We start from the raw sequence: 23,538 nt of genomic DNA on the forward strand, positions 1-23,538 counted from the left end.
GTCATCACCAGCCCCTTTGGTGCCAAACCCAGACAGTATTCCCAGTTACTATCTTTGACACTGTCACCCTTCCCTGGGCTTTGTTAGCTGTAGCCTTTCAGATTTTTCCTACCTCTTCCATCATTCTGTTCTTTTTTTAAAACCTTATCGGTGGTACTTTTTTTTTTTTGAAGATTTATTTATGTTTTGGCTGCGGTGGGTCTTTGTTGCTGCATGTTGGCGTTCTCTAGTTGTGGCGAGCGGGGGCTACTCTTTGTTGCAGCGCGCAGGCTGCTCACTGCTGCAGCTTCCCTTGTCACGGGGCACGGGCTCTAGGAGCCTGGGCTTCAGTAGTTGCAGTGTGCGGGCTCAGTAGTTGTGGTGGACAAGCTTATTTGCTCTGCAGCATGTGGGATCTTCCTGAACAGGAATCAAACCAGTGTCCCCTGCAGTGCAAGGTGGACTGTTAACTACTGAACCACCAGCAAAGCCCCCAGTGACACTTAAAAAAAAAAATTATTTGGCCGTGCCGGGTCTTAGCTGCAGCACACAGGATCTTTGGTCTCATTGTGGCATGAGGGATCTTTAGTTGTGGCATGTGAACTCTTAGTTGCAGCATGTGGGATCTAGCTCCCTGACCAGGTATTGAACTCAGGGCCCAGGGTGACCGGGAAAGTCCCCCGAACACGCTGATTTTCAAGGATGAGCTTTCTAACAGGAATAGGAGATAAAGACTATCATTCTAATTTTCAAAACCTCATGTGAACAGAAAGGTAAGAAATGCCCCCATAAGCCATCAAAGCTGGTGACACACACACGCTCTGAGGCAGCCAACGCCCAACTAGTTCCTTTTTTCAGAGTCACACTGATGATTTCAAATATTTCCCCGTCAAAACCACCCTATCTCAGCACCTGGCGGAACAAAATAAAAAGAGGACTCCATATTGTCCACTGAGAGGAAGTATTTATTTGTAACATAAAATACACAAGTTTGTGACTATCCCAAATTGTACACAATACTTTTTTTGGGCGACTATATACTAATCTGCGTCAAGACTAAAATATGTATCTGAAATAATTTCACAAAGTTTTATAAAGAAAAATTATAAAAAAGTATGCTACTATTTTAAGTTATATTCACTTTTAGTCTCCCCCCCTTACCCGCTACAAAGCCCTGCACACACCGTACACTGAAACGTTCTGATGACCTGTGTGTGTGTGTCTGGGGGCGAGCGAGGGGCTGAGGCAGTCGAGACTTGCCGTCGCCTCTCCTTGCGGCTTGAGAGAGAAGCTACATGCAGACAGTGAGCGCACCTTTCAGTCACAATCTCTCCTATCAGGAGACACGGTCTCGGGAAACTGAGGACAGCTCAGCCATGGGACACGCGAAGGGACCCCCAGATTCCGGGCGGCCACTCTGCAGCTCTAACTATGCTGTGAGAGCTCTGCCCTTGGCATGCCTGGGGCCAGGCCAACGCTCATCTGAAAGTGTGTCACTCCCTGCCCCCGGGGTTGCTGGGACCACCAGGGTTGGCACTAAAGGTGCCCGGGTGACAGGGGCAACTAGGCTTCCTTTCCACCTTTCCCCAACACTCCCATCCTCGGTAAGGGGGCGGGGAGGGGGAGGCGGGGGTTTTAATCAAATCTTGAGGACGTAAGGGGCTGCTACGTCAGTGCTGGTATCCATGGAGGGGTCAGCCTGGTCATCAGAGGCAGAGACAGTCTACCACCCGGCATAGAAAAATATTGATAAATCAGTGTACGAAACTAAGCTAGGGCAAAGAGCAGCTTTTAAAAAGTCATCTTCCAATAAATATTTACTACAGAGAAATATTTTCCTTTAACATTAAAACACTGATAAATTCAGAAGTTAATTTTGTAAAAAAAATATGTTCATTTCCCCACATGTATAAAAATAATGTTTTTAGGGCCATTCCCTCCTGGGTGTGGTCAGGCCCTTCTTTTCGAGGGGAGCTGGGGTGACCTTACAGGCTTAAACCCCAAAGCTATACCTGCCTCCCCCTTTTCCCACCTGCCTGCCACAGCCCATTCCTTCCTTCTGGTGTAAAGCTATGGAAGAAATTTTGGACAAAATTATGCTGAGGGCTTTTCGTTTTGCTTTGTTTTTGCAGCTTACCAAACTTCCCAGCAAACCTGCTGACTGTGTTTCCCCAAATTACCCCAATGCTGTCACCCAGCACCCTGCCCAGGTGGGCAACACACAGGTCCTGGGTTCAGCCCACACTCTAGCGACCCACTCCCCAACACACTGTGTGTGGACAGTGAAGGGAACAGACGTGACCTGCGGCGAGTCAAAGGCACAGGACCTGATGCAGGAAGAAATAATTCTAACGTCAACTTAGGGTGAGAAGGGGAAACCGAGAAGTCCCAATTTAGAAACAAAAACATGATTCAACATTTGCAAAAAGCCGTCATCAATACGCCTTTAGAAAACCTTGCCTGCGCCTCCACCAGCGCAGAGGAGGGCGGGCAGACGGCTGGTTGTTCCCAGGGAACAAGGCGACATTCTCAGAGCCCGTGAGCCAGGGCCAGGCTGTTCAATCCGGCCACAACATAAAGGACATCAACACTGTAAGCGCTGGTTATGTGACCCTCTTGTCTCTCCTCTACTTCAACAAACGTGTCTGCACATGTGTACGCACATAGGAACTAAGTGGCAATTCCACGGGGCGGGGGAGTGAGCGTGGGAGGCAGAGAACAGAAGATGGGCTACTAGTTATTTAGAAAGCCACTACCCACCGCCAAAGCCATGACTTCCCTTGCCCCAGCCACTACTGTATGTCCCTCCTTCTCCCATCCCGACCCAGGAAAGTGGGGCTTGGGGGAGAGGGAAGGAGGGAAGATTGCCCTTATTTGTCACAAGCAGTCTGTACGTTTCAGAAGAAAAGCAGAGACCATCACGGTTATAGATCAATGGCTTGGCAAGCACAGTGACAAAGATTCACCAGATGGGAGGTGTTTCCACCTCCCTCTGTCTTTCCCTCACTTGAAGAGCCACGTGTCAGAGCCACTGGACCTTAAGACACATGGCCCAGTTCCAGGGCTCATGGAACTAACTGCCATTCTGTACAAGGTTAAAACCACCAGAGCCTCTGTTTGTGGCCCCAGTGCTGCAGCTAAACTCTGGACAGCAAGGGGGAGAAGCAGCACAACATGCAATCTCACACTCACACACACACACTCACACGCCCTTCACTGGTGCCACCATGCACAGAAACACTAAAGTCACAACTAGTATTAACACTTCACATTATGAGTATTGTTTCCAAAGAGAAGCGATTCATGGAATTAAAACATCCACAAAAGTAACTCCTCTGGCGAGGACGAAGAAGCTAGAGATGGCGACGGGGCAGGGGGGTGGGGTGTCACGACTGTGCGTGGGGGATCCACTGACTGTCCATGGGTCGGCCTAGGAGCTCCTCCACACGCCGCGCCACGTCCATCGTATCGTCTAGATCGAAGTCACCATCGTTGTCAAGGACAGGGTCAGGGCTTGGGAGGAAAAGAAGAGAGGTTGAGGGAAGGGAGAGGTCAGAGGCCAACAAGGAGCAGCAGAGACCACCCTGCACCCCACCAGGTTAGCGGCTCAGACTGCCTATATCCTTGGCCCAGGCCTGGCAGGCAACCAGTAAGGCGATCTGAACCCTGGGGCAGAGTCATCTGCCAGTTGGTTGGACACAGTGACTCAGACTAAATTACCCAGCCTACCTAGCCTCAACACTGGCTGCCCGCACATACTGAAACCCCATCTGGTTCTTACACAAAGCCAGGAAAATCTCCACTTTAGAAGAGCGGAGCAGGTGACACTGCCCAACCCTATTCGGTACTACCAATTCCTGTTGGTCAAATCTCTCCCTCCCACCTGGGCACGTGCCTCAGCCCACCTGGCCTGGGTGGTCTCAGACCCAGACCAGCCCTGGTATCCTTGGCCATCAGGCCTGAGGCCAGGTGCCCAGTTCCTCCCCATGGAGCCCCATGAAAACACAACCTACTTCTGTGGGTACATGTTATAGTGAGGCTGGGGGCACACGGCTGGGGAGGGAGCCTGGTCCATGTAGGTGGCGCTGCTTCCAGCAGAGTCTGCAGAGGCGCTCACAAACCTGTGGAAGGAAGCGGAGCCTTAGCAAGGGGTAGTGGGGAGGGAGCACTTTTGTGTCTTTCCTCGGGTGTGGAAGGACAAAGGGCCCACTGAGCCTGGGGCTTTGGCTGTGGGAGCGGGGCCCTGCGTCCCAGGTCCCCTCGTGACCAAGGCCCAGTTCCCTCCCCAGGACTGGGTCAGGTATGTGTGTGTGTGGGGGGAAGGGAACAGGAGGGGAGGCGGTGGTGGGTGAGGAGAGCCAGGTGGAGGCAGGGGAGGACAGAAGAGGCAGCAGGAGACCGGGGCTGGACCCGGACACTTACTCAGGGACCACTTGCTTGATCTGTGGCTTCACGTATCCGTCCACTGCTTTAGCTGCCGAGGGGGGAAGATGGTGATGAGAACCAAAGTCCTCAAATGAAATGAAGATGCAGTCTCCCTGAAGAATCCTGTCTTTTCTTAGGATAAGACACAGTCACCTCATTTTATTTTAGGATTTGGTACAAGCGTGTCTTTCATTTCTCTCTCATTTCTTTTGGTCTTATAGTGTGGCATGCGGGGTCTTAGTTCCCCAACCTGGGATCGAAACCATAACCCTTGCATTGGGAGCATGGAGTCTTTTAAAATAATTAATTTTGGCTTAGTTGTGGCAGGTGGGATCTAATTCTTTGATCAGGGCTCAAACCTGGGCCCCCTGCATCGGGGGGGCACCTGTTCTTAGCCACTGGAGCACCAGGGAAGTCCCACAAGCACATATTTTAACTCATTAGGAAGACCCAGGAGAGTAGAAGCCTCAATGCTGACACTGGAAGCTAAGACAGCTTCCAAGTTGGCTTGGATGTGTTAATACATTCGTCAAACCATAAAAAAGGTAAACTTCAATACAAGTTTAAATCAAGCATTAACTGAACACTCACTGTAAAAAGAAAACACATCTTCAAAAGTTTCAAGCTGCAGATACAGAAGGACTGGCGACAAAACGAGGACCAACATGGGGAGGTCACAACTGGGCAACTTCTCAATCATACAGGGAAGAATGCTGTCACCTCTGGAACTCTAGAGAAACAGCCTTGGGAAGAACTGACTTCCTTATCACTGGAGGTGTTCACGTGGAAGGTGGACCAACACTTGCCAGGGGTCGTGCGGAAAAATCGAAGCATCAGAAGGGAATTAATCTTATTCAAGGATCCTGGGAGGTACTCTAGCTCTGAGCGTCTATTCTTTTAGGAGATGGAAAGTCACTCTGTCAGGTGTCTGTGCGTTCTTGGTGTGGGTTTCTGTACTTGGGAGTCATGTGATGGTCGTGCGGCCCAGTGGGTGCCATTTATGCTGCATGGCTGGTTAGAAAAAAAGTACTGCTGCTGCAGTGTCTCACTCTCCACAGCATCCTCGCTGGGATGTGGTAGGCTAGGGATCAACTGAGGGGATAAGGCAGAGTTACTTTCTCAAAAGGTTGGTTATGGAAATCCAGCTAAGGTCGGTAGTAGGATTGTGATAGTCTGAAGTCGGCGAAATCTTGTTTCCTGGGTGTCTGAGGAAGGCAACAAGTATGTCTTAACTATATGAGACAGCGAAGATTCCGTTGAGGTCAGAAGGATGACTCAGTCTAAGAGACTGAACCGCGCCATGGGTCACACATCGCTTGTTATCCTGACCTGCTTCTTCTGGGGCTTCAAATGTCAGTGGCTGCCTTTTCATCATATCTCATGCTTTTTGTGCTTTACTGTCTACAGAGAATTTTACAGAATGGCAGAAAAGATAAGAAACAAAGAAATGCTATAAAAATAACATTTGAAAACCTAGATTAGCTGGGCTCATAAAAAGAAGCAGTGGCAGGTTTAGTCCAAAATACTACATAAGTCTAAAAATATTTTGGCTTACTTCCCTACCTAGAAATATAACCAGGTGGGAAGGCATGATACAGAAGGCAGAATCTCTAAAGGAAAAAGGTCGACAGATTGGGCTATGTAGAAAATACACATCTTTGCATTTCAGCAAAACAAAACCTAAATGTTAAAAGAACCATATGACACAAGGAAAAACATCTCTGCTATATATGATAAAGGCTTTATTTACGATATAAAAATCCTTGCATGTTATTAAGGAAAAAGGAACTACAAAGAAAAATGAACAAGGAATAGGAATGTACAGGAAAAATACAAATGGCCAGTAATGTGAAGGTTAAGAAGCACAGGCTAGACTGAGCTCAAACCCTGGCTTGGCCTCTTCCTAGCTGTGAGGCCTCTGACCAGTAACTTCACTCCTCTAGGCCTCAGCTCCTCAAATGAAACCTGGGGATGGGAACAGTAGCTACTGCACAGGCCTGTTTTGAAGATTAAAAGAGAAACTATTGAAATGTGCTCAGAAAAGTGTCTGGTACGCAAGTAAGCGTTCAACAAACATTAGCTGCTATTATTACTTCATTTCTTATCACTGTTATTATTGCCATTACATGAAAAGATGTTTTGAGCTTATGAAGAATCAAAGAAATGAAAAATAAGAACTATGATCTCATGTGTATGCCCTGACATGTAAGATCTCATGTCAGGCTGGCAAACAGGAAGCTGATGAAGAAACTCTATGCCTGGCAGGAGGAGGATGGAGAAACAGACGCTCAGACAGGCGTCTGTGGGAGTGGAAACAGACTCCACTTTCTGGAGGGCAATTCTGGATAGATGTGTCAAAATGCTTGAAAAGCACCTACCACGTGTCTCAAATTCGACTTGAGGAATTTGTCCTAAGGAAACAAGTTGAACGAGATGCAGGTACCCAGTTATCTCAATATTAATCATCACAAAAAAACTGTGACCAACTTCAAAGTATCTTAAATAACCAACACAGAATCACCGTATAATGAAGTCCAGGCTATTGTTAAAACGATACTGTTAGTTTGTATTTACTAGCCTGTAGCTCTGCCTGTGATGTATTTTTCAGTGAAAGAGTAATCAGGTCATAAATGATGATGTGCGGTATCACCTAAACCCGCCACGACCTGGTCCTTCCCGCTGCTCTGGCCTCCTCTCCTGCCATTTCTCCCCTGCTCATCCAGCTCCAGCCTCCCGGGTCCTCGTGAGATTTTCTAAACACGCCAACTTCACTCTCATCTCAGAGTCTCTGCTCTTATTCTCTCGGCCAAGAGTGTTCCCTCTTGAGATTTGTGTGTGACCTCCTCACTTCATTCAGGTCTACTCTGAGGTCGCCTCTTTAGGGAAGCCTTCTGTGACCACGTGAGTGAAGTGCCACCTCCCTTGCACTCCCTATAGCTTCAACTTATTTGTTTTCATAATGGCCATCACTAAATAGATACATTTATTTACTTGTTTATTGTCTTCCTTCTGCTATTAGATTGTAACCCCCACACAGGAAGTACTCAATAAGCCTCTGGTGACTGAATGCAGAAAACCTAGCTATGTGGACTGAAGAACATTTACTAAATTGTTTACATGGATGAGATAAGACTGTCGTGTGATATCTATTTTCTTTTCTATACTTTTCTGGAAAATTTTACAATATATACATAATACTTTTATGCTCAGAAAGTAATAAAACCATCTCTGTTTTAAAATAAAAAATTTTACCTTCCTAATTTTGTTTGAACTAAACTTGTACATTGTAATATAGTGCAGCTGCTAGAAAAACACTACAGTGGTTCCTCAAAAAATTAAACACATGAATTATCATATAAACCAGTCCTTTCCCTTCTGGGAAAATACTCAAAAGAATTAAAAGCCAGGATTCAAACAGATACTTGTTCCCTTCAGTTTGATATTTGGAGCTGGTGGTGGATATGTTTTTTGTTTGACTAAAGAAAACGGCCTGGGATTTATATCTGCCCTGCATAAAGCTCAAACAGCAAAAACTGAGTATTAACTGCATAGATTTTCATACAGACAGACAGACAGACACAGACACCTAAAACAAAGCCCCGAATCACAACAAAACCAAATCAGAATGCGAACATTGTTACCAGTGGCAGGCTCGCATGGAACTGGGGTGTAATACTTGGAGTACACTTCATCTTTGGGCCGGTCAGGAAACACGTAGATAAGGTAACTCAGGTCTCCCAGGCGGTCGGCCAGGGACCGGATGGAGAAATCTCTGGTGGTAAAAGGCATCAGATTCCAAAACATTCTTTCCTCTAGATCAACAGACAGAATAATCATGGTCTAAATATGACTTCTGAACAGGAAATCTTAAAACCCAAAGAGACTACAAATAAAGCTCTCCATGAAAATTGTCCTAATAAAAATCTCCATTTAAAGATAACCGTGGGTTGTGGATTAAGCAGTTTTAAAAGTCATGCGTAGATAAGCGGGTACCACATATCCTACTTCCCTTGAGATCTAATGATCTCAGGCAGTTTCCAGTTCAAACAGTATTCTCTCCCTTCCTACAAGAAACTTGTTGCTGACTCCAGTTTCTGATTCCCTGTACAAAAGCATGGAAGAGAGATAGGAAGCGTTTCCATAGCCAGAGGGTGTGTGAGAGTTATTAAAAGCTATTAAAATCTTCAAGTTACCAAAAACAATCACACTACTCTTGTTTGACTGTGATGATCAGAGGAAAGAACTAATATTTCTAGATGGAAACCGTCAATAGCCGTAACCTTAGGTTAGGATAAAGGAACAATGAAAACAGCATATTATTTCCACTCTAATGACTCCAAACAACAGAGTAATTCTTTACTGAAATAAACCCAAGGTTGAATAATAAGAAGGCAAAAAGTTCAAAGGTGAAGCAGCTGAGACTTTGGGCAGGATACTGTATTACAAAGGTAGCCATGTTGGGCTGTCCATTTGTATTTCTCAAAATTAGTGCCTGTGTTTCCCATAATATTTGACACCAGCTGCCGTTGTGTCATGGTTATACATTTGTGCTTCCCATAATTAGTACTGGCCCCAAGGAATAAGAACAAGCACTCAATGAACTGGTGGTTACAGTATAATAATTTTGCAACATAAGCACCTAACCAGAGCCAAGATGTCCTAAAGAGGGAGAGACACTCACGAGAATCAAACTTCCAAGCAATGGTGATGCCACCGATTTCAGAGTCACTGAACCTCAGCAGGAAGGTCCCGTCTGGCTTGTTGATAAGCAGGTCGTGGGCCTGTTGCTTGTTCACGAAACCCAAGATAGCCCTGGATCATAAAGACCAAAGGGGCAGAAGCAGAGCATGATGTTTCAATGCAAGAAGGAAGACCTTACCACTCTACTGCCAACTTAACAAACGACGATTCTCACCCGTCATTCCAATGAGGCTTGAGATGTTTCTTTAACACCTCCATAACACCGTCAAACCACTGCCAGAAAGTGTAATTCCGTCCGGGTAAATTCTCCTGGTTAGAGAGACAACAGTGAACCCAAGAAGGCAAAAGCCATGCTCAGGGTCTGATTACCTGGATACGCTTTAACTGGACAAATTAAATGGAAAACACCCACACTGTCAGGATCATACAAATATACACGCCTGCCTGAGTTTGACCAAAGGGTCCTACAACCAAAATATAGTGCAGAGAGGAAAAGACAGAAGAAGGGGAAAACACCACAAAGCAATAACCAACACTCAGTGGGCCTGGCCACACACACTTTCCCTGCATCTGGGCTGACTAGTCCTTTGTTGGTTGTGATTTGTGGCCTGTGATGAACAGCAGCAGCATCACCCAGGAGCTTCTGAGAAATGCAGAATGTCAGGCCTCATCTCAGGCCTGCTGCGTCCAAGGCCGCCCCCTTAACAAGATGCTCCCGTGATATGTAAACGTGAATCGCATCAGATCACACCGCGAGGCTGCAGAGAACACTCCATCATCTGGGTGTTACTGACAATTATCAGCCAAATGCAGTGATCTGATTCTGTTGGAAGGCAGGAGCCGTACTGCAACGGCAAAGACAGACCATGGGGGCCTCCTGCTTCACCTAGCAAAGCTCCCCTGATTACCAGCGAACCTCTTAGCCAGCTGGTTGGCATATAACCTTTCACAAAAGACATATGCAGAGACCATGAAATCTCTGAATTAGGGCACTTAAAATAAGTGGGGTGGGGGTGTAAGCGAAGAAAAAGTTCAATTTAAAATCAACTTAAATTTCCTTCATCAGCATCCTCTTTCTTGGGCCGAGGGTTCCATGGGAGCCTGACTTTGTATTATGTATCAAGGGACAGCAGAGGGTCCAGGGGACAGAGCCATGGAGCTCTGATCATCACAAAAGCTTTACTTCTCATGAGTTACATTACTGTGTGCTTTTCTGTTTCCTTTACAAAGGAGAAAACACACTAGCTGCATGCTAGTGTACCCAGTTTGCTTAAATATTCAAGCATGTAATTTTCTACATAAAATGTATGAGGCTGTCCATCTGTTCAGAAGCTTCCTAATATCACAGGCACATCACATTAGAGACATGAGGAGTGAGGGCCTGTTGCAGGGCGGCTCCTGAGGGATTGGGTTTGCAGGGTCTGATCTAACTGCTGCAGGTGGTGTGTCCCTCACCCGGTTGAACTGGGACCAGGACACGGACATGCCGTTGTAGTCCTCGAGGTGGCTGCTGCTGCTGTTGAACAGCTTCTGCGCCAGGAACACCAGGTTCTCCTTGGTCAGGCCCCGGTTGCTCTGCACCTCGGCCTTGAATTTCATGTTGAGTGCCTCGCACAGCTGCGGCCACAGAACTTTGTCAGGCACCGCAAAGGGCACCCTGCCCTGAGGGGGAGAAAAGCCAGAAAGCTTAGGAGCAAACAGTTGCATGATTTATACCTTTGATGAGCAAGAGAAAAACACCAGGGACTGGATGGAGTTACAAACACTTGTCTGGCTGAGCCTGAGTGTCAACTCAAACTTCCTTGGGGTGTGCAGTCTCATGAAATGCAGAAGGTTCCATCTTATCTTCTTCACACACAACTTGGAAGGTAACCCGTGGTTTCTGCGGGGTTCTGTAAGTGAGCTGCTGGATGTCTCGTGTTTCAATAGTCATGAAAAAAACCATGACCAAGGTCTGGCTCTGATACTGGAAATTCAAAGGGAGTCGAAGTCTACAAGACTGGTTCTCTAGGTATATGGAGAGAATGTGTGTGTGTGTTGTGTGTGTTCACACATGTGTGCTCAAGTGTCATCCTTGCTCTTGACTCCTTCTGCCAAGAACGCTAGCTCAAAGTGAAATAACTTATATGGAAAAGTAGAAACTTACGATTTTACTGAGAAACAGATTAGAACATAAATTTATAAAAAACTGTTTTCAACCCATTCAGGCACAGTACTTCATTTTATTATAAATTTTTTTTGGAAAAGGCGATTCCTTCACATGATATAAAATTTAAAAAGCACAGAAAGGTATACAGTAAAGTCACTTTCCTATCTGTGTCTGCCAGCAACCTAGTTCCTCTCCCCAGAGAATGTAATCTAGTTTATTGTGTATACTAACAAAGACATTCTATGCCTGTCAGCAAATATGTATAATTTTCTTTTCTTTAAACTATAAAACCCACATATTCTGCATCTCCTTTTTTTTCACTTAATACTTTATCTAGAAGACCTCACATTAGCACATAAAGAAACTTTTCATTTTCTTTGGTGGCTGCTAAATATTCTACAGTATGGAGGAACAATAATATATTTAACCAGGACATCTAGGTACCATCCTTAAGTCTTTGGCTATTGTTACAAGCAATGCTGCAGTGTATTCACGTCATTTCACATATAGGCAAACATATCTGTAGAGTAATTCCCACAGGTATGTATTTGTTCTAAAACAGCATAATGGAGAGCATGTGGAGAAAGGGCAACCCACCCACAGTGCTGGTGAAAATATAAATTGGTGCAGCCACTATGGAAAACAGTATGGAGGTTCCGTAAGAAAAACTAAAAAGAGTTGCCGTAAGATCCAGCAATCCCACTCCTGGGTATATATCCAAAGAAAACTCTAATTCAAAAAGATACATGCTCCCCTATGTTCAGAGAAGCACTACTTACAACAGCCAAGACATGGAAACAACCTGAATGTCCACGGAAAGGTGAATAGATAAAGATGTGGTGGACATATACAATGGAATACTACTCAGCCACTAAAAATAATGCCATTTGCAGCAATATGAAAGGACCTAGAGCTCATCATACTAAGTGAAGTCAGAAAGAGAAAGACAAATACCATATGATATTACTTATATGTGGGATCTAAATTATGACACAAACTTGTTTACGAAACAGAAACAGACTCACAAAGAAAACAAACTTTAGAAAGGGGAGAGGGAGTTGGAGAGGGATAAATTAGGAGTTTGGGATTAGCAGATACAAGCTACTTTATATAAAACAGATAAACAACAAGGTCCTACTGTATAGCATAGAGAACTATGTTCAACATCCTGCAATAAACCATCACAGAAAAGAATATATATATATATATATATATATATATAAACACTTTGCTTCAAGAGTGGGAATACCAGACCACCTTACCTGCCTCCTGAGAAATCTGGATGCAGGTCAAGAAGCAACAGTTAGAACCGGACATGAAACAACAGACTGGTTCCAAATTGGGAAAGGAGTATGTCAAGGCTGTATATTGTCACCCTGCTTATTTAACTTATATGCAGAGTACATCATGTGAAATGCCAGGCTGGGTGAAGCACAAGCTGGAATCAAGATTGCCGGGAGAAATACCAATAACTTAGATACTCAGATGATACCATCCTTGTGGCAGAAAGTGAAGAGAAACTAAAGAGCCTCTTGATGAAAATAAAAGAGGAAAGTAAAAAAGCTGCCTTAAAACTCAGCATTCAAAAAAAGAACATGGCATCCAGTCCCATCACTTCATGACAAATAGATGGTGAAATAATGGAAACAGTGACAGACTTTATTTTCTTGGGCTCCAAAATCACTGCAGATGGTGACTGTAGCCATGAAATTAAAAGACATTTGCTCCTTGGAAGAAAAGCTATGATAAACCTAGACAGCATATTAAAAAGTAGAGACATTACTTTGCCAACAAAGGTCTGTCCAGTCAAACATATGGTTTTCCCAGTAGTCATGTATGGATGTGAGAGTTGGACCATAAAGAAAGCTGAGCACCGAAGAACTGATGCTTCTGAATTGTGGTGATGGAGAAGACTTTTGAGAGTCCCTTGGACTGCAAGGAGATCCAACCAGTCAATCCTAAGGGAAATCAGTCCTGAATATTCACTGGAAGCTGAAACTCCAATACTTTGGCCACCCGATGTGAAGAACTGACTCATTGGAAAAGACCCTGATGCTGGGAAAGATTGAAGGTAGGAGGAGAAGGGGACGACAGAGGATGAAATGGTTGGATGGCACCACCGACTCGACAGACATGAATTTGAGCAATTTCCAGGAGTTGTTGATGGACACGGAAGCCAAGCATGCTGCAGTCCCTGGGGTTGCAAAGAGTCAGACACAACTGAGTGACTGAACTGACTGAACACTTTGTTATACATCAGAAACTAACACAACATTGTAAATCAACTATACTTCAATAAATTTAAAAAAATACAGTAAGATGTACACTAGTTATTAACATAAATGAAAATGTTAAAAATGCTGATTTATTTAGATAAGATACTTCAGGAATGACACATGGCAGGAGATGCCAGAGGTACACAAGGAGTGAGATTTGGGGACAGGCAGGGAGGGAGAGGAGAGCAGACGTGGCAATCCTATCCAGGAGGATCATCAGCACAAGTGGAGGCAGATTTTTTTTTTTAATTTTTATTTGTTTGTGCTGGGTCTTAGCTGCAGCATGTGGGATCTAGTTTTCTGACCAGGGATCAAACCCAGGCCCCCTGCAGTGGGAGCACAGAGTCTTAGCTGCTGGACCACCAGGGAAGTCCCCAAGATATTTTTAAAACTTTTTAACTTTCCTTGTCTTTTGATTCTGACTTACTCAAATTCTCTCATATATATATATATATATATAAATGTTTATATATATACATTTATATACATATATTTATTTATTAAAAAGTCTAGTCAGTTGGTGAATAGTTGTCTTCTTGTTTTAATTGACTGTTCCTCCCAAATCCTCTCTTGGATCAATCAAACCCAGGAGAGGATTTGATCAAATTGATTTGATCAAATCAAGTCAATCAAATCTTCTCTTGAGCTCCTTAGGTAGATATTTTTTAAAAGAGCCTTAAACGCAGGGTTTATAGCACAAGCATGGCAGAATTTCTGCTAAAAATGTCATCCCTGAAGCAAAAATACTGTTCTCTAAAGAGCCCTGTTGAAAATGCCAAATCAGACTCTTCACGTTACAGCCACATTAAAGGACATACTTTTATGTACCAAATAACAAGTATAACCTTTCATCAGGTTCTTTGGACTAATTTCTACTGGAAATATGCACCACACAGAACGCTGTCTACCGACATGGTTTGGAAATGATCAAGCCAGCCGCACACGAGCGGTACCCAGACAGCACTAAGGTGATACATCCGCGAATCACACTCATTCCTTTACAGGCAGCATCTCATTCTTCCTGAGGCTTGGGATGAGTCATAGAGCCAAAATTTGGAAAAGACATGAAATGTCACCCTCAGTCACTGGAGGGACGATGACAGGAAGCAACTTCTAACCGAAAGTGACTTCCTGATAAAGTATACAACCAGCAGAAGAAACCGGGGAGTCCCAAACCCTATGCATGGTTTTACCCAGGATTCAAAATAGTATTTACAGAGTACTGGCTATGTGACAAGCACTTTGTGGATGAATCTTCCAAACACCACTCTGGAGCATTACTCTCCCTGTGCTGCAGATACTCATGGGAAGCTTAGACTCGGAGAGGTCAAGTGAATTTCCTGTGGTCAGAGTGAGGAAATGGTGGGGCCTGAGTTGAAACCCTGGCCATTCTTTAAGCTCCTGCTCATTCTACTTTCCACATGCTCTCCATTCTGCCTCCTAAGGAACACAGCATTTTTTTCTAAGCCTTTTGGTGGGGATAAAGAGACTGACAGGGACTCAGGACACCAGTGTCAAGGTCCTGAGACCTTCAGGCCCCAGGAATGCACTCACAGGCTCTGCAAATGCGTTGTCCCAGAGAACAGTGGCCGTCGCGTTGTTATCCTGGCTGCCGTGAACAATCACCACCACGGGGAGGGACAGCGTCTGGAAGAGACACAGTGGGGCTGAGGCCGCGGCCACACGCTCCGCCCTCTCCCTTTTGGTTCCCGGCGCAACATGCGCATCCTTGCTCCGAGTGTCAGCAAATGTCACCCTCAAACACAGAACAGGAATGGCTGCAGGAACAACAAGACGTCTCATCTGCACTGTCTTAGAAATTCAAGGTATTTTAGCAGAGGTAGTTCTCCATGACATTTTGAGATTTAGATATTTCTTAGATATTTCTGAAGTATGGAGTAAGTTTCTCGAAGTTAGAGAACAGAAAAAAAAGAGAAAGAATATGGAGACATTTCTGGGAAAATAATAGCAAGAAACTAATGTCTAATATTTAGCAATAACTGTGCTCAAATCCATCCTGAGTGATGTTTCCTTGGGTTCACTTCTACCCACAATTCTAGCTATTTCACTTCATTATTATTTGTTCAAGTCTTAAGAGAATCTGAGAGACGGAGTCCTAAGGACGAGATCTCCTCACTTTCTATTCATCACTAATCACAAGTAGGGACAGCTGACGCCAACACAACGCAAATGAACTTCCAACATAAAAATTAAATTAAAAGATATCCTGAGATCAAAACAGTTCTTTTGGGATACACACACACACAACACACCTTGACTTGAAAAACCAGCTCATTTCCACCAACACTGAACTGTGATTCAAATAGGATGGTAAATTTTTCTTCTGTCACCGACTCTGCTCCACGACGGTCAGATCTCTTAATTCGTTTCAGGGACTGCCAAGGAGAAAGATGAGAGGATAAAGCCCTCAAGCAACTAGAGGGAAAGTCTATTCTTCCTCTTCTCCCATCCTCACCATGTTCCTGAAGTGGGCACTCAGGGTGCCTGTGGCCTGGTGATACTCCATCACACAGCAGTTGTTCAGGATCTCCCCGCTGTAATCACTGCAGGCGAGAGACAGACTCAGCTCTACGCACATACAGGGTCTCAGCACACATGAGGTCGCAAATATATTGAGGGTGGGAGGAAACAGAGGAGACTCAAAAACTTGAGTCATTTAAGAGGAAATGGCGGTTCAGCTGCATAAATGATATGAGAAGTAAACATACATGAAACACACAAGGCGCTTCCTTAGACATATGCCTACTGTATCAGAGTTTCTTTACACAAGAACACCCTTATTCCTTCTCTGAGAGCTGAGAGAGGCCAGACAGCCATTGGCGCTCCTACATAGGAAGGGCCAGGCCTAGACTTGCCAGGAGTGGGATCCCTTTCCTTCTGTTTCTAGGGCAACGTACTTGCGGGTGCTCTCGTTCTTGAGCAGTGACTTGGCCTGCTGCTCGCTGATGATGGTGGCCTTCACCTGGGGGGGGTTCATGTGCACGTTCAGCTTCCCGCCCACCAGCAGGCGCACGGTGGCCGCAAACTTGGTCTGGGTCTTCAGGACCTGAGGGGGCTGCTTCTCAATGATGAACGTGCTGTGGGGACACAACGGACAGGAGATGCCTCAGGGGTCCGGACTCTGGCCCCACCTTCCACATGGGGAGGCTGCCTTGCACCGGGCTGAGCAGGTGAAGGGAGGGTTTGGGGACAGACCACCCTCCCTGGGGGCCACTGTGAGTCAGGGCAGCTGGCGGGAAGGAAGGCAGTGAAAGGAATTCAGCAGCTGAAATGAGTTGCAGGAGACAGACGCCCATGTAATGTCCCATGTAATGTCCATGAGAAAAACCGGCGAGGTCAATAGCAAGAGGCCATCCCAACAGGGGAGGGAGAGGGATGGGATGAGGGTGAGAGGCAGAAACTGAAGGATTTAAGCCAGAGCTCCCCATCTGCAAAGACCCTGCTGCCCCCCACCCAGGGCAACCAGATGGGAGTGGGGCGTGGCCAGGAGTCACCTGGTCACCAGGGCTGAGATGATGTCAGTGATGGTGGCGTTGACCTCAGCCAGCATCTCCTCCACGGGGCCGGGGATGGGCAGCTGCTGGCAGAGGTGCTCGGCTCTGCGGATCTGCTGCCGGTTCTGCCAGATGATCTCCGCCAGCTTCTCACACCTGAACGCGAGACCCGGGGCCCAAGGGAAGGACACTGGCTTCACCCCTGTCCTCCAAGCCAGAAGCTGGCAGGGGCCCAGGCGGGGACCAGGCCCACACCCAGCTCTACCCCCAGGAAGGCCTGGCACCCAAGCCACCTCGCCTGTTCCCTGGGCACAGCAGAGATGCCCTGCCTTCCAGAAACCCAGAGAAACACCCAGGAGGAGCGACGCTGACTGGGGTCCAACCAGCCTGAGTGTCAATTTGCCACCTGGCCCCACCCCGGCATCCAAGCCACTGATGCCCCTCCCAGGGAGGGGACACATGAAGGGACACCAGTGTCAGCATCAAACCAGAACCACTGGTGGGATAAGACCCGTGCTCAGACAGAGGAGCCAGCTGCTCATGTAGACGTGGGTGCAAATAGCATCTGACAGCACCACTCTGAGCCCCTGCTGCCTGCCCCTCCCCGCCCCCACCCCTGGTACCAGGACTGTAGCACATCCAGGCTGCCCTCGGGGGGCCCTCCGTTCCCCGCCAGCTGCTGCCGCCGCTTCCACTGGATCAGCTCATCATCCAGGATGATGGTCTGCTGCTTCCGCAGCAGCTGCAGGGTCTTCTGGTGCTTCTCGGCCAGCTCCTGAGGGTCGGGCGGTGGCTCAGCGGGCCCTTCTGGGCTCTCAAAAGAGCCCTGCAGGGCCTCCTCCTCCCAGACCGACTCTGCCCCTCAGGCCCCATGGGGAAGAAGGCCCTGGCCTCCTGCTCTGCTGGGTCGCTCTCCTCCTGGCTCTCTGCCTCCCTCGGGGTCCCCAGGACAGCTCGGGGCGTCACCGCCCCCACGGGAGGGGAGGGACACACAGCCCACTCACCACACGGTACTGCTGCAGCGTCTGGGCCTCGCGCTGCAGCCAGGCCTCCAGGGACACCTGCTTCTGCTGGAGGGCCGTCTCCCGGCTCAGTCGCTCCTGGGGGTTCAGCTGGGCCAGCTGGGCAAACTGAGCTGGAGGAGGGGACAGGACACTATGACCATGACCTCCCTGGTCCAGCCGGAAGCCCATCTGTTCTGGAGGCAAGACCCTGGAGGGGGCATGTCTGACCAGCGGCCAGTCAGGTTCCACAGCAATGGGACCCAGAGATGAGAAGGCTCTGGCCCCTGTGCCCCGACTCTGAGCTCCCCTTGGGGATTGGGGTGATGGAAGCCTGGGGGACAGCTGAGGAGGATCCTGCCCTGGCCAACCCCCATCAGCCCTCCTCACCCCACGTGGGGTCTGGCTTGGAGCCACCATGTCTGGTCTGAAGTGAACCCCGCTATTTACCAGGTGGGTGAACTTGGGCAAGTCACCCCGCTCTCCTATGCCTCAGTTTTCCCATCTGTGAAAGGGGAGCATCATGAGGCACCTACCTCAGCAGCTGCTGGGAGGTTAAACAAGTGATGAGACAGAAAATGCTCAGGAAGCTGCCCGGCATCATTGGCCCCAGAGGGAAGTCAGTCATGGTCAATGGGTTACATGAGGGGATGAAAGGCTGACGGAGCAGCTCTCAGCCCCAACCTCACACATATAGCCTCGTCAGAAGGCTCTGTTCCGTGGGCTCTGTCCCGCCTCCCAGGCTCGACAGCCTCTCCTCAGGGAAGGGGGGTTTCTTCAGGCGGTGAAGGTCCCTAACATGCTTATCCAGGTTGGTCACTGTGAGCTCAGCTGACAAACCAGAAGAGAGACACAGAGATAGTGGGGCCACTGGGGACACGAAAGCAGTGAGCTTCTCTCAGGAGAGAGAGGCAATTTCTCTCCACACCAGCTCTCAGGCAGCTCATCAATGGCAGGAATATGTAACCAGGCCTCACTGAGTCCCTCTGCAAACAACCTGTGATGAAATACTTAAGACACAGGAAGTAGAGAGGATGATACAAGGAGCACCTGTGTATCAAGAAGCTGCTTAGAAATCAAGCACTTCCACGGTGAAGAACCTGTACCCCTCCCCTGCTGGTAACCCCATCCCTCCCTCCACAGGTAACCACTGTCCCCAATGCTGGCATCCGACCCTCGCCAATGGCCTTTCTGAACATCCTAGGGGCCTCACTGGGGCTGAGTCTAGAAGAATGAGCAAGTCTTGGTCAAACTCCTGGCAGGCCTCTGAGGGCCATGTCACATGGCTGAGACCCTGTCCTATGGACACACAAGGCTGGGACAGACTAAAGCAACTCTATTAAGAGAACTTAGAAATATGGCTCCATTCTGACTGCAGGGGACTGAGCAGGCAAGGAACACAGCAGAACAATCTGGACAGCCACCTCGGAATCCTGCCACCCGCGGGGAGACAGTGATAATCCCAACACTGGGACCTGGCTCCTTATGCAAGTGACCCACTTAGGTCTCTCCTGGCAAATTGCAGAAGCTTCTGGGAAGGACGCCAGGAGATGTGAGGCAATTGTCTGCTCCACTGGAGGGAGCTGAGACTGCCCTCACACAAACAGATCAGTCATCTGTGTTTCTGGTGGGTGCACCTGACAAATGAGTCTGAACTGACACTGCATGATGCGGACAAACCCAAACCTCACAAGTAGGAAACAGGAAACCCAAGAACAGGATCATCAATTCTGTCAGCCAGTCAATGGCCTTGGGTAGAAATAAGAGGCTGAAATCTCCCGTTATCTAATCTAGGAGGGGGTCAGCCTGGTATGGATGCAGATGGGAGGAAGACGTGCCAGAGTAATCCTCCGTCATTTACTCAACACCAGCTCTGACTTGGGCTGTGCTGGCCTCAGAGTCCCTTGAACTACAAGGAGATCCAACCAGTCAGTCCTAAAGGAAATCAACCCTGGATATTCACTGCAAGGACTGATGCTGAAGCTGATGCTCCAACACTCTGGCCACCTGATGCGAAAAGTCAACTCACTAGAAAAGACCCTGATGCTGGGAAAGATTGAGGGCAGGAGGAGAAGGGGACGAGAGAGGATGAGACGGTTGGATGGCACCACCAACTCAACGGACATGAGTTTGAGCAAGCTCCGAGAGTTGGTGATGGATAGCGAAGCCTGGCATGCTGCAGTCCATGAAGTCCCAAAGAGTTGGACAAGACTTAGTGATTGTACAACAACAACAACAAATCTTAGGGTACAGAGATAAAAGACTGTTCCTTCTCAACAAATTTATATTCTTCCACAGAAGATAGAACAAATAAGTGGTATTAATACAGTTCTAAAACGCAGCCCACAGGCTTGGTAGTAGAGAAGGACATGATATGTGCATGCACATGTGTTTTCATGGCTGGTTGGCTGAGCTAAAGCATCTCTGAGATTTTGAGCAGGGCATGTAACCAGGGAGAGGAAACTACAGGGACACTTCATTTTATCATGGTGCAACATATTGTACGTCACAGAAAATGTGTTCTTTTTTTTAATATAAATTGAATGCTTGCAGCAACCCTGTGGCAAGCAAGCCTATTGATGCTGTTTTTTCCAACAGCATTGGCTCATTGTCAGTGTTGTCACATTTTGGTAATCCTTGAACTATTTCAGAGTTTTTTATTATTACTATATTTGCTAGGGTGATCTGTGACCAGTGATCTTTGATGTTACTACTACAATTCACTGAAGGTTGGGCTCATTAGCATTTTAAAAATTAAGGTACATACATTTTTTTTTTTAGACAATGCTATTGCACACTTACTGGACTACAATGTAGTATAAACATAACATATATGTGCTGGGAAACCAAAAAATTCATGTGAATTGCTTTACTGCAATATTTGCTTTATTGCAGTGGTCTGGAACCAAACCCTTGGCATCTCCCAAGCACCCCTGTATTAAAGTCACACTGTCAAACTCTGAAGGGTCAATAGGTGGTGCTGGTGGGTCTTCACACCTTCCAGACTGATTCTGACCAAGGCACCAGCAGGATTTACCCCAGGTAGGGGCTCCTCTGTCTACAGGGCGAACTGAGATGCACTAGTTGTTCTGCCCCAGGACGGGCTGTCTGAATAACCTAACAAAACAATACTAAAAGGTTGTAGAACATAGCTTTCTGTCCCTAATACTCTCCCTGTTCAGAAACTTTACCATTTCAATAAAGCACCACTTCGAAAATGCCTGCCATGTACAAAGTGCCATCTGATACTGTTTCCTTAGTCTGTATGCCCCTTCCCACAGGAGGAAATGCCTTTCCTCAGAGACCAGCAGTTCCTTGGGTGTGAGGGGGCAAGAGTGAGACCCCACCTTCTCTCCCAGGACCAGTGCCTGTATTTGTCCCTTCCAAGGCCTCAGCCTTCAGCGCTGCCTTCAAAGCAAAGGATTCTCTGCTACCAAAGAGAGAGGAAAATGCCTCTAATCGAAGAACTGGTTCTCTTCTAAGCCAACCAGCTTCTTGCCAGTCCTCAGTCTGGTCCTCCGGACACGCACCACCCTCCCATACCAGGCTCACCCTGGATCCTCAGGCTCTCCTGATACTGGATGATGAAGTACTCTTGAGTCTGCTGCAGCTTCTTTAGCTCATTCTCTGTGTCCTGCGTGACCAATCGCAGCTCCTCAAATGTCTGGTTGATCTGAAGGTGTTTCTGGGACATGGCATCGGCGAGACTTCCAGCCGGAGAAGAACCCTGGAGACAGAGCAGAGAGACAGTGCGGGTGGCAGTGAGCTGGCCAGTGAGAATGGGAGGAAGCCTTAGGCCTTAGTCCCAAAGCAAGGGCGATGCTCGCACTATAACTGGGCCGAGATGCCAAAGCTAAATTTTGAGTCAGAGAATTGCAAATGTTATTTGTGAGAGTTGGGGCAGAGTGGGAAGAAGAGGAGCAACAGGAGACCTGGTGGAATATGGCATCTTCATAAAGTGCTGCAGAAAAGCTCTGACCTACAGGCAGGAGACATCCGCGTTCTCTTTGGAGACCAGAACTCAGCATGTCTCAGGAGTTTTCCTACTAATAACGATGACCCCTCATTCCAGAGTCATTCACTGGAAACCAACTGTGCCAGGTGCTGGGGGCACAGCGGGGGACACGGCTGTGTGAACACATGTCATCTGTGTCCTCCCTCAAGACCTCGTGACTGGGCAAGAGTGTAAACTGCTCAGGGGCAGCGTCCTGGAGACCCCAAGTGAAGTGACGGGAGAGGCATCAACAAGCGCTGTGTGGATCGAGTCATTGACCTGGCCTGGGTGGATCTATTCCTTCAACGCCGGGTTGAGGGGGACTGAGAAGGGGCTGCTCTTAAGCAATCTCACCTGAATATAAGCGTGTGTGTGTGAGTCGCTCAGTTGTGTCCAGCTCTTTGTGACCACATGGACTGTAGCCCGCCAGGCTCCTTGGTCCACGGAATTCTCCAGACAAGAACTCTGGAGTGGGTAGCCATTCCCTTCTCCAGGGATCTTCCCGACCCAGGGATCCAACCCAGGTTTCTCGCACTGTGGGCAGATTCTTTACCAACTGAACCACCAGGGATCCCTGAATATAAGCGTGCCTCTCCTCAAACACTATTCAATTGGGGTTAAATTATTTTGCACTTGTTCACACTGTTTTGTGGTTGCGATCTCATCAAGGTTACAAGCCAGTCAAGATCAGAGATCAGTTTTCTATATCCTTTGCGCTCTTAGGACAAGGCTCTGTTTATAGAGACACCAACAGATGCACCCTGAGAGATCCTGACAAAGCTGGGCCCAGAAAGAGCTGGGCAAGAAAGGACTTCCCAAGCCCACAGGGCACTCACATTGTTGGCTTCTCGGACCAGCCTCTGTTCATTGTACAGAATATGGCGGATGCAGCGCACTAGCTCCATGGGGCAGCGGTCATATGTGTTCTGAAAGAATCCAAGAGCAAACATCACTGTGTTCTGCTTCATGCTATGGGGCTGAACCTCACCTCATAGCAGAGGGCCAGACCTCAGGATGGAGGAGACGCTTGGTAACACAACCATGAGAACTGCTGCTCTTCCAGTGTGAATGGGGACAAGAAAAGCATGTTGTGGGAAACTCAATTACAAGAGGAAGGTAAAATTATTTTATTTCTTGCATCTTAAATTGCTTAAAGTAAGGGAACCATGCTTGGAAACAGAACACATTTTTAAAAGGTCATATCAAAGGAGACACTGGACACCACCTTGACTGAGCAACCAAAATCACTGCCTCCAAGGAGGACAAGGTGGACGCGGTCCACCTCTGGATGTGATACTCTGAGGAGGACACAACATTACTTATTTCAAATTCTGATTTGGGGTGTGTACCCTGAATCTAATCATGAGGAAAGGTCACACAGACCCCAAATAAGGTACATTTTATCTTTAAAAAAGAGAGGAGCTGAATTATTTTTAAAATGTCAATGCAATGAAAGACAAAGGGAGACTGACAAATGGTTCCTTAAAGAGACATGACA

At 47.3% G+C, this 23,538-nt stretch overlaps 1 protein-coding gene across 4 annotated transcripts in view; it reads right to left on the reverse strand.

Annotated features, from left to right (window-relative positions):
* Window positions 1-923: 923 nt before the first annotated feature.
* Window positions 924-23,538, reverse strand: part of STAT5B (signal transducer and activator of transcription 5B) — a 65,169-nt gene continuing 42,554 nt past the window's right edge. For 3 of the 4 annotated variants that reach the window (XM_055407885.2, XM_055407886.2, XM_055407888.2), the window contains 16 exons: window positions 22,877-22,966; window positions 21,599-21,773; window positions 18,050-18,180; window positions 17,669-17,820; window positions 17,046-17,201; window positions 16,449-16,628; window positions 16,007-16,094; window positions 15,804-15,926; window positions 15,085-15,177; window positions 10,561-10,767; window positions 9,320-9,414; window positions 9,086-9,216; window positions 8,046-8,216; window positions 4,402-4,453; window positions 3,993-4,100; window positions 924-3,492 (listed from right to left, as the gene is read on the reverse strand). In XM_055407885.2, coding sequence (XP_055263860.1) covers window positions 3,366-3,492; window positions 3,993-4,100; window positions 4,402-4,453; window positions 8,046-8,216; window positions 9,086-9,216; window positions 9,320-9,414; window positions 10,561-10,767; window positions 15,085-15,177; window positions 15,804-15,926; window positions 16,007-16,094; window positions 16,449-16,628; window positions 17,046-17,201; window positions 17,669-17,820; window positions 18,050-18,180; window positions 21,599-21,773; window positions 22,877-22,966 — 2,079 coding nt within the window. In that variant the 3' untranslated portion in view covers window positions 924-3,365. Of the gene's footprint in view, window positions 3,493-3,992; window positions 4,101-4,401; window positions 4,454-8,037; window positions 8,217-9,085; window positions 9,217-9,319; window positions 9,415-10,560; window positions 10,768-15,084; window positions 15,178-15,803; window positions 15,927-16,006; window positions 16,095-16,448; window positions 16,629-17,045; window positions 17,202-17,668; window positions 17,821-18,049; window positions 18,181-21,598; window positions 21,774-22,876; window positions 22,967-23,538 lie in introns of those variants that run through there. The other variant, XM_088829119.1, reaches the window with a different exon arrangement.

Source organism: Moschus berezovskii, chromosome 20 (assembly GCF_049115385.1).
Source record: "Moschus berezovskii isolate FMDL1 chromosome 20, NW_MosBer_1.0, whole genome shotgun sequence".
NCBI lineage: Eukaryota > Metazoa > Chordata > Mammalia > Artiodactyla > Moschidae > Moschus > Moschus berezovskii.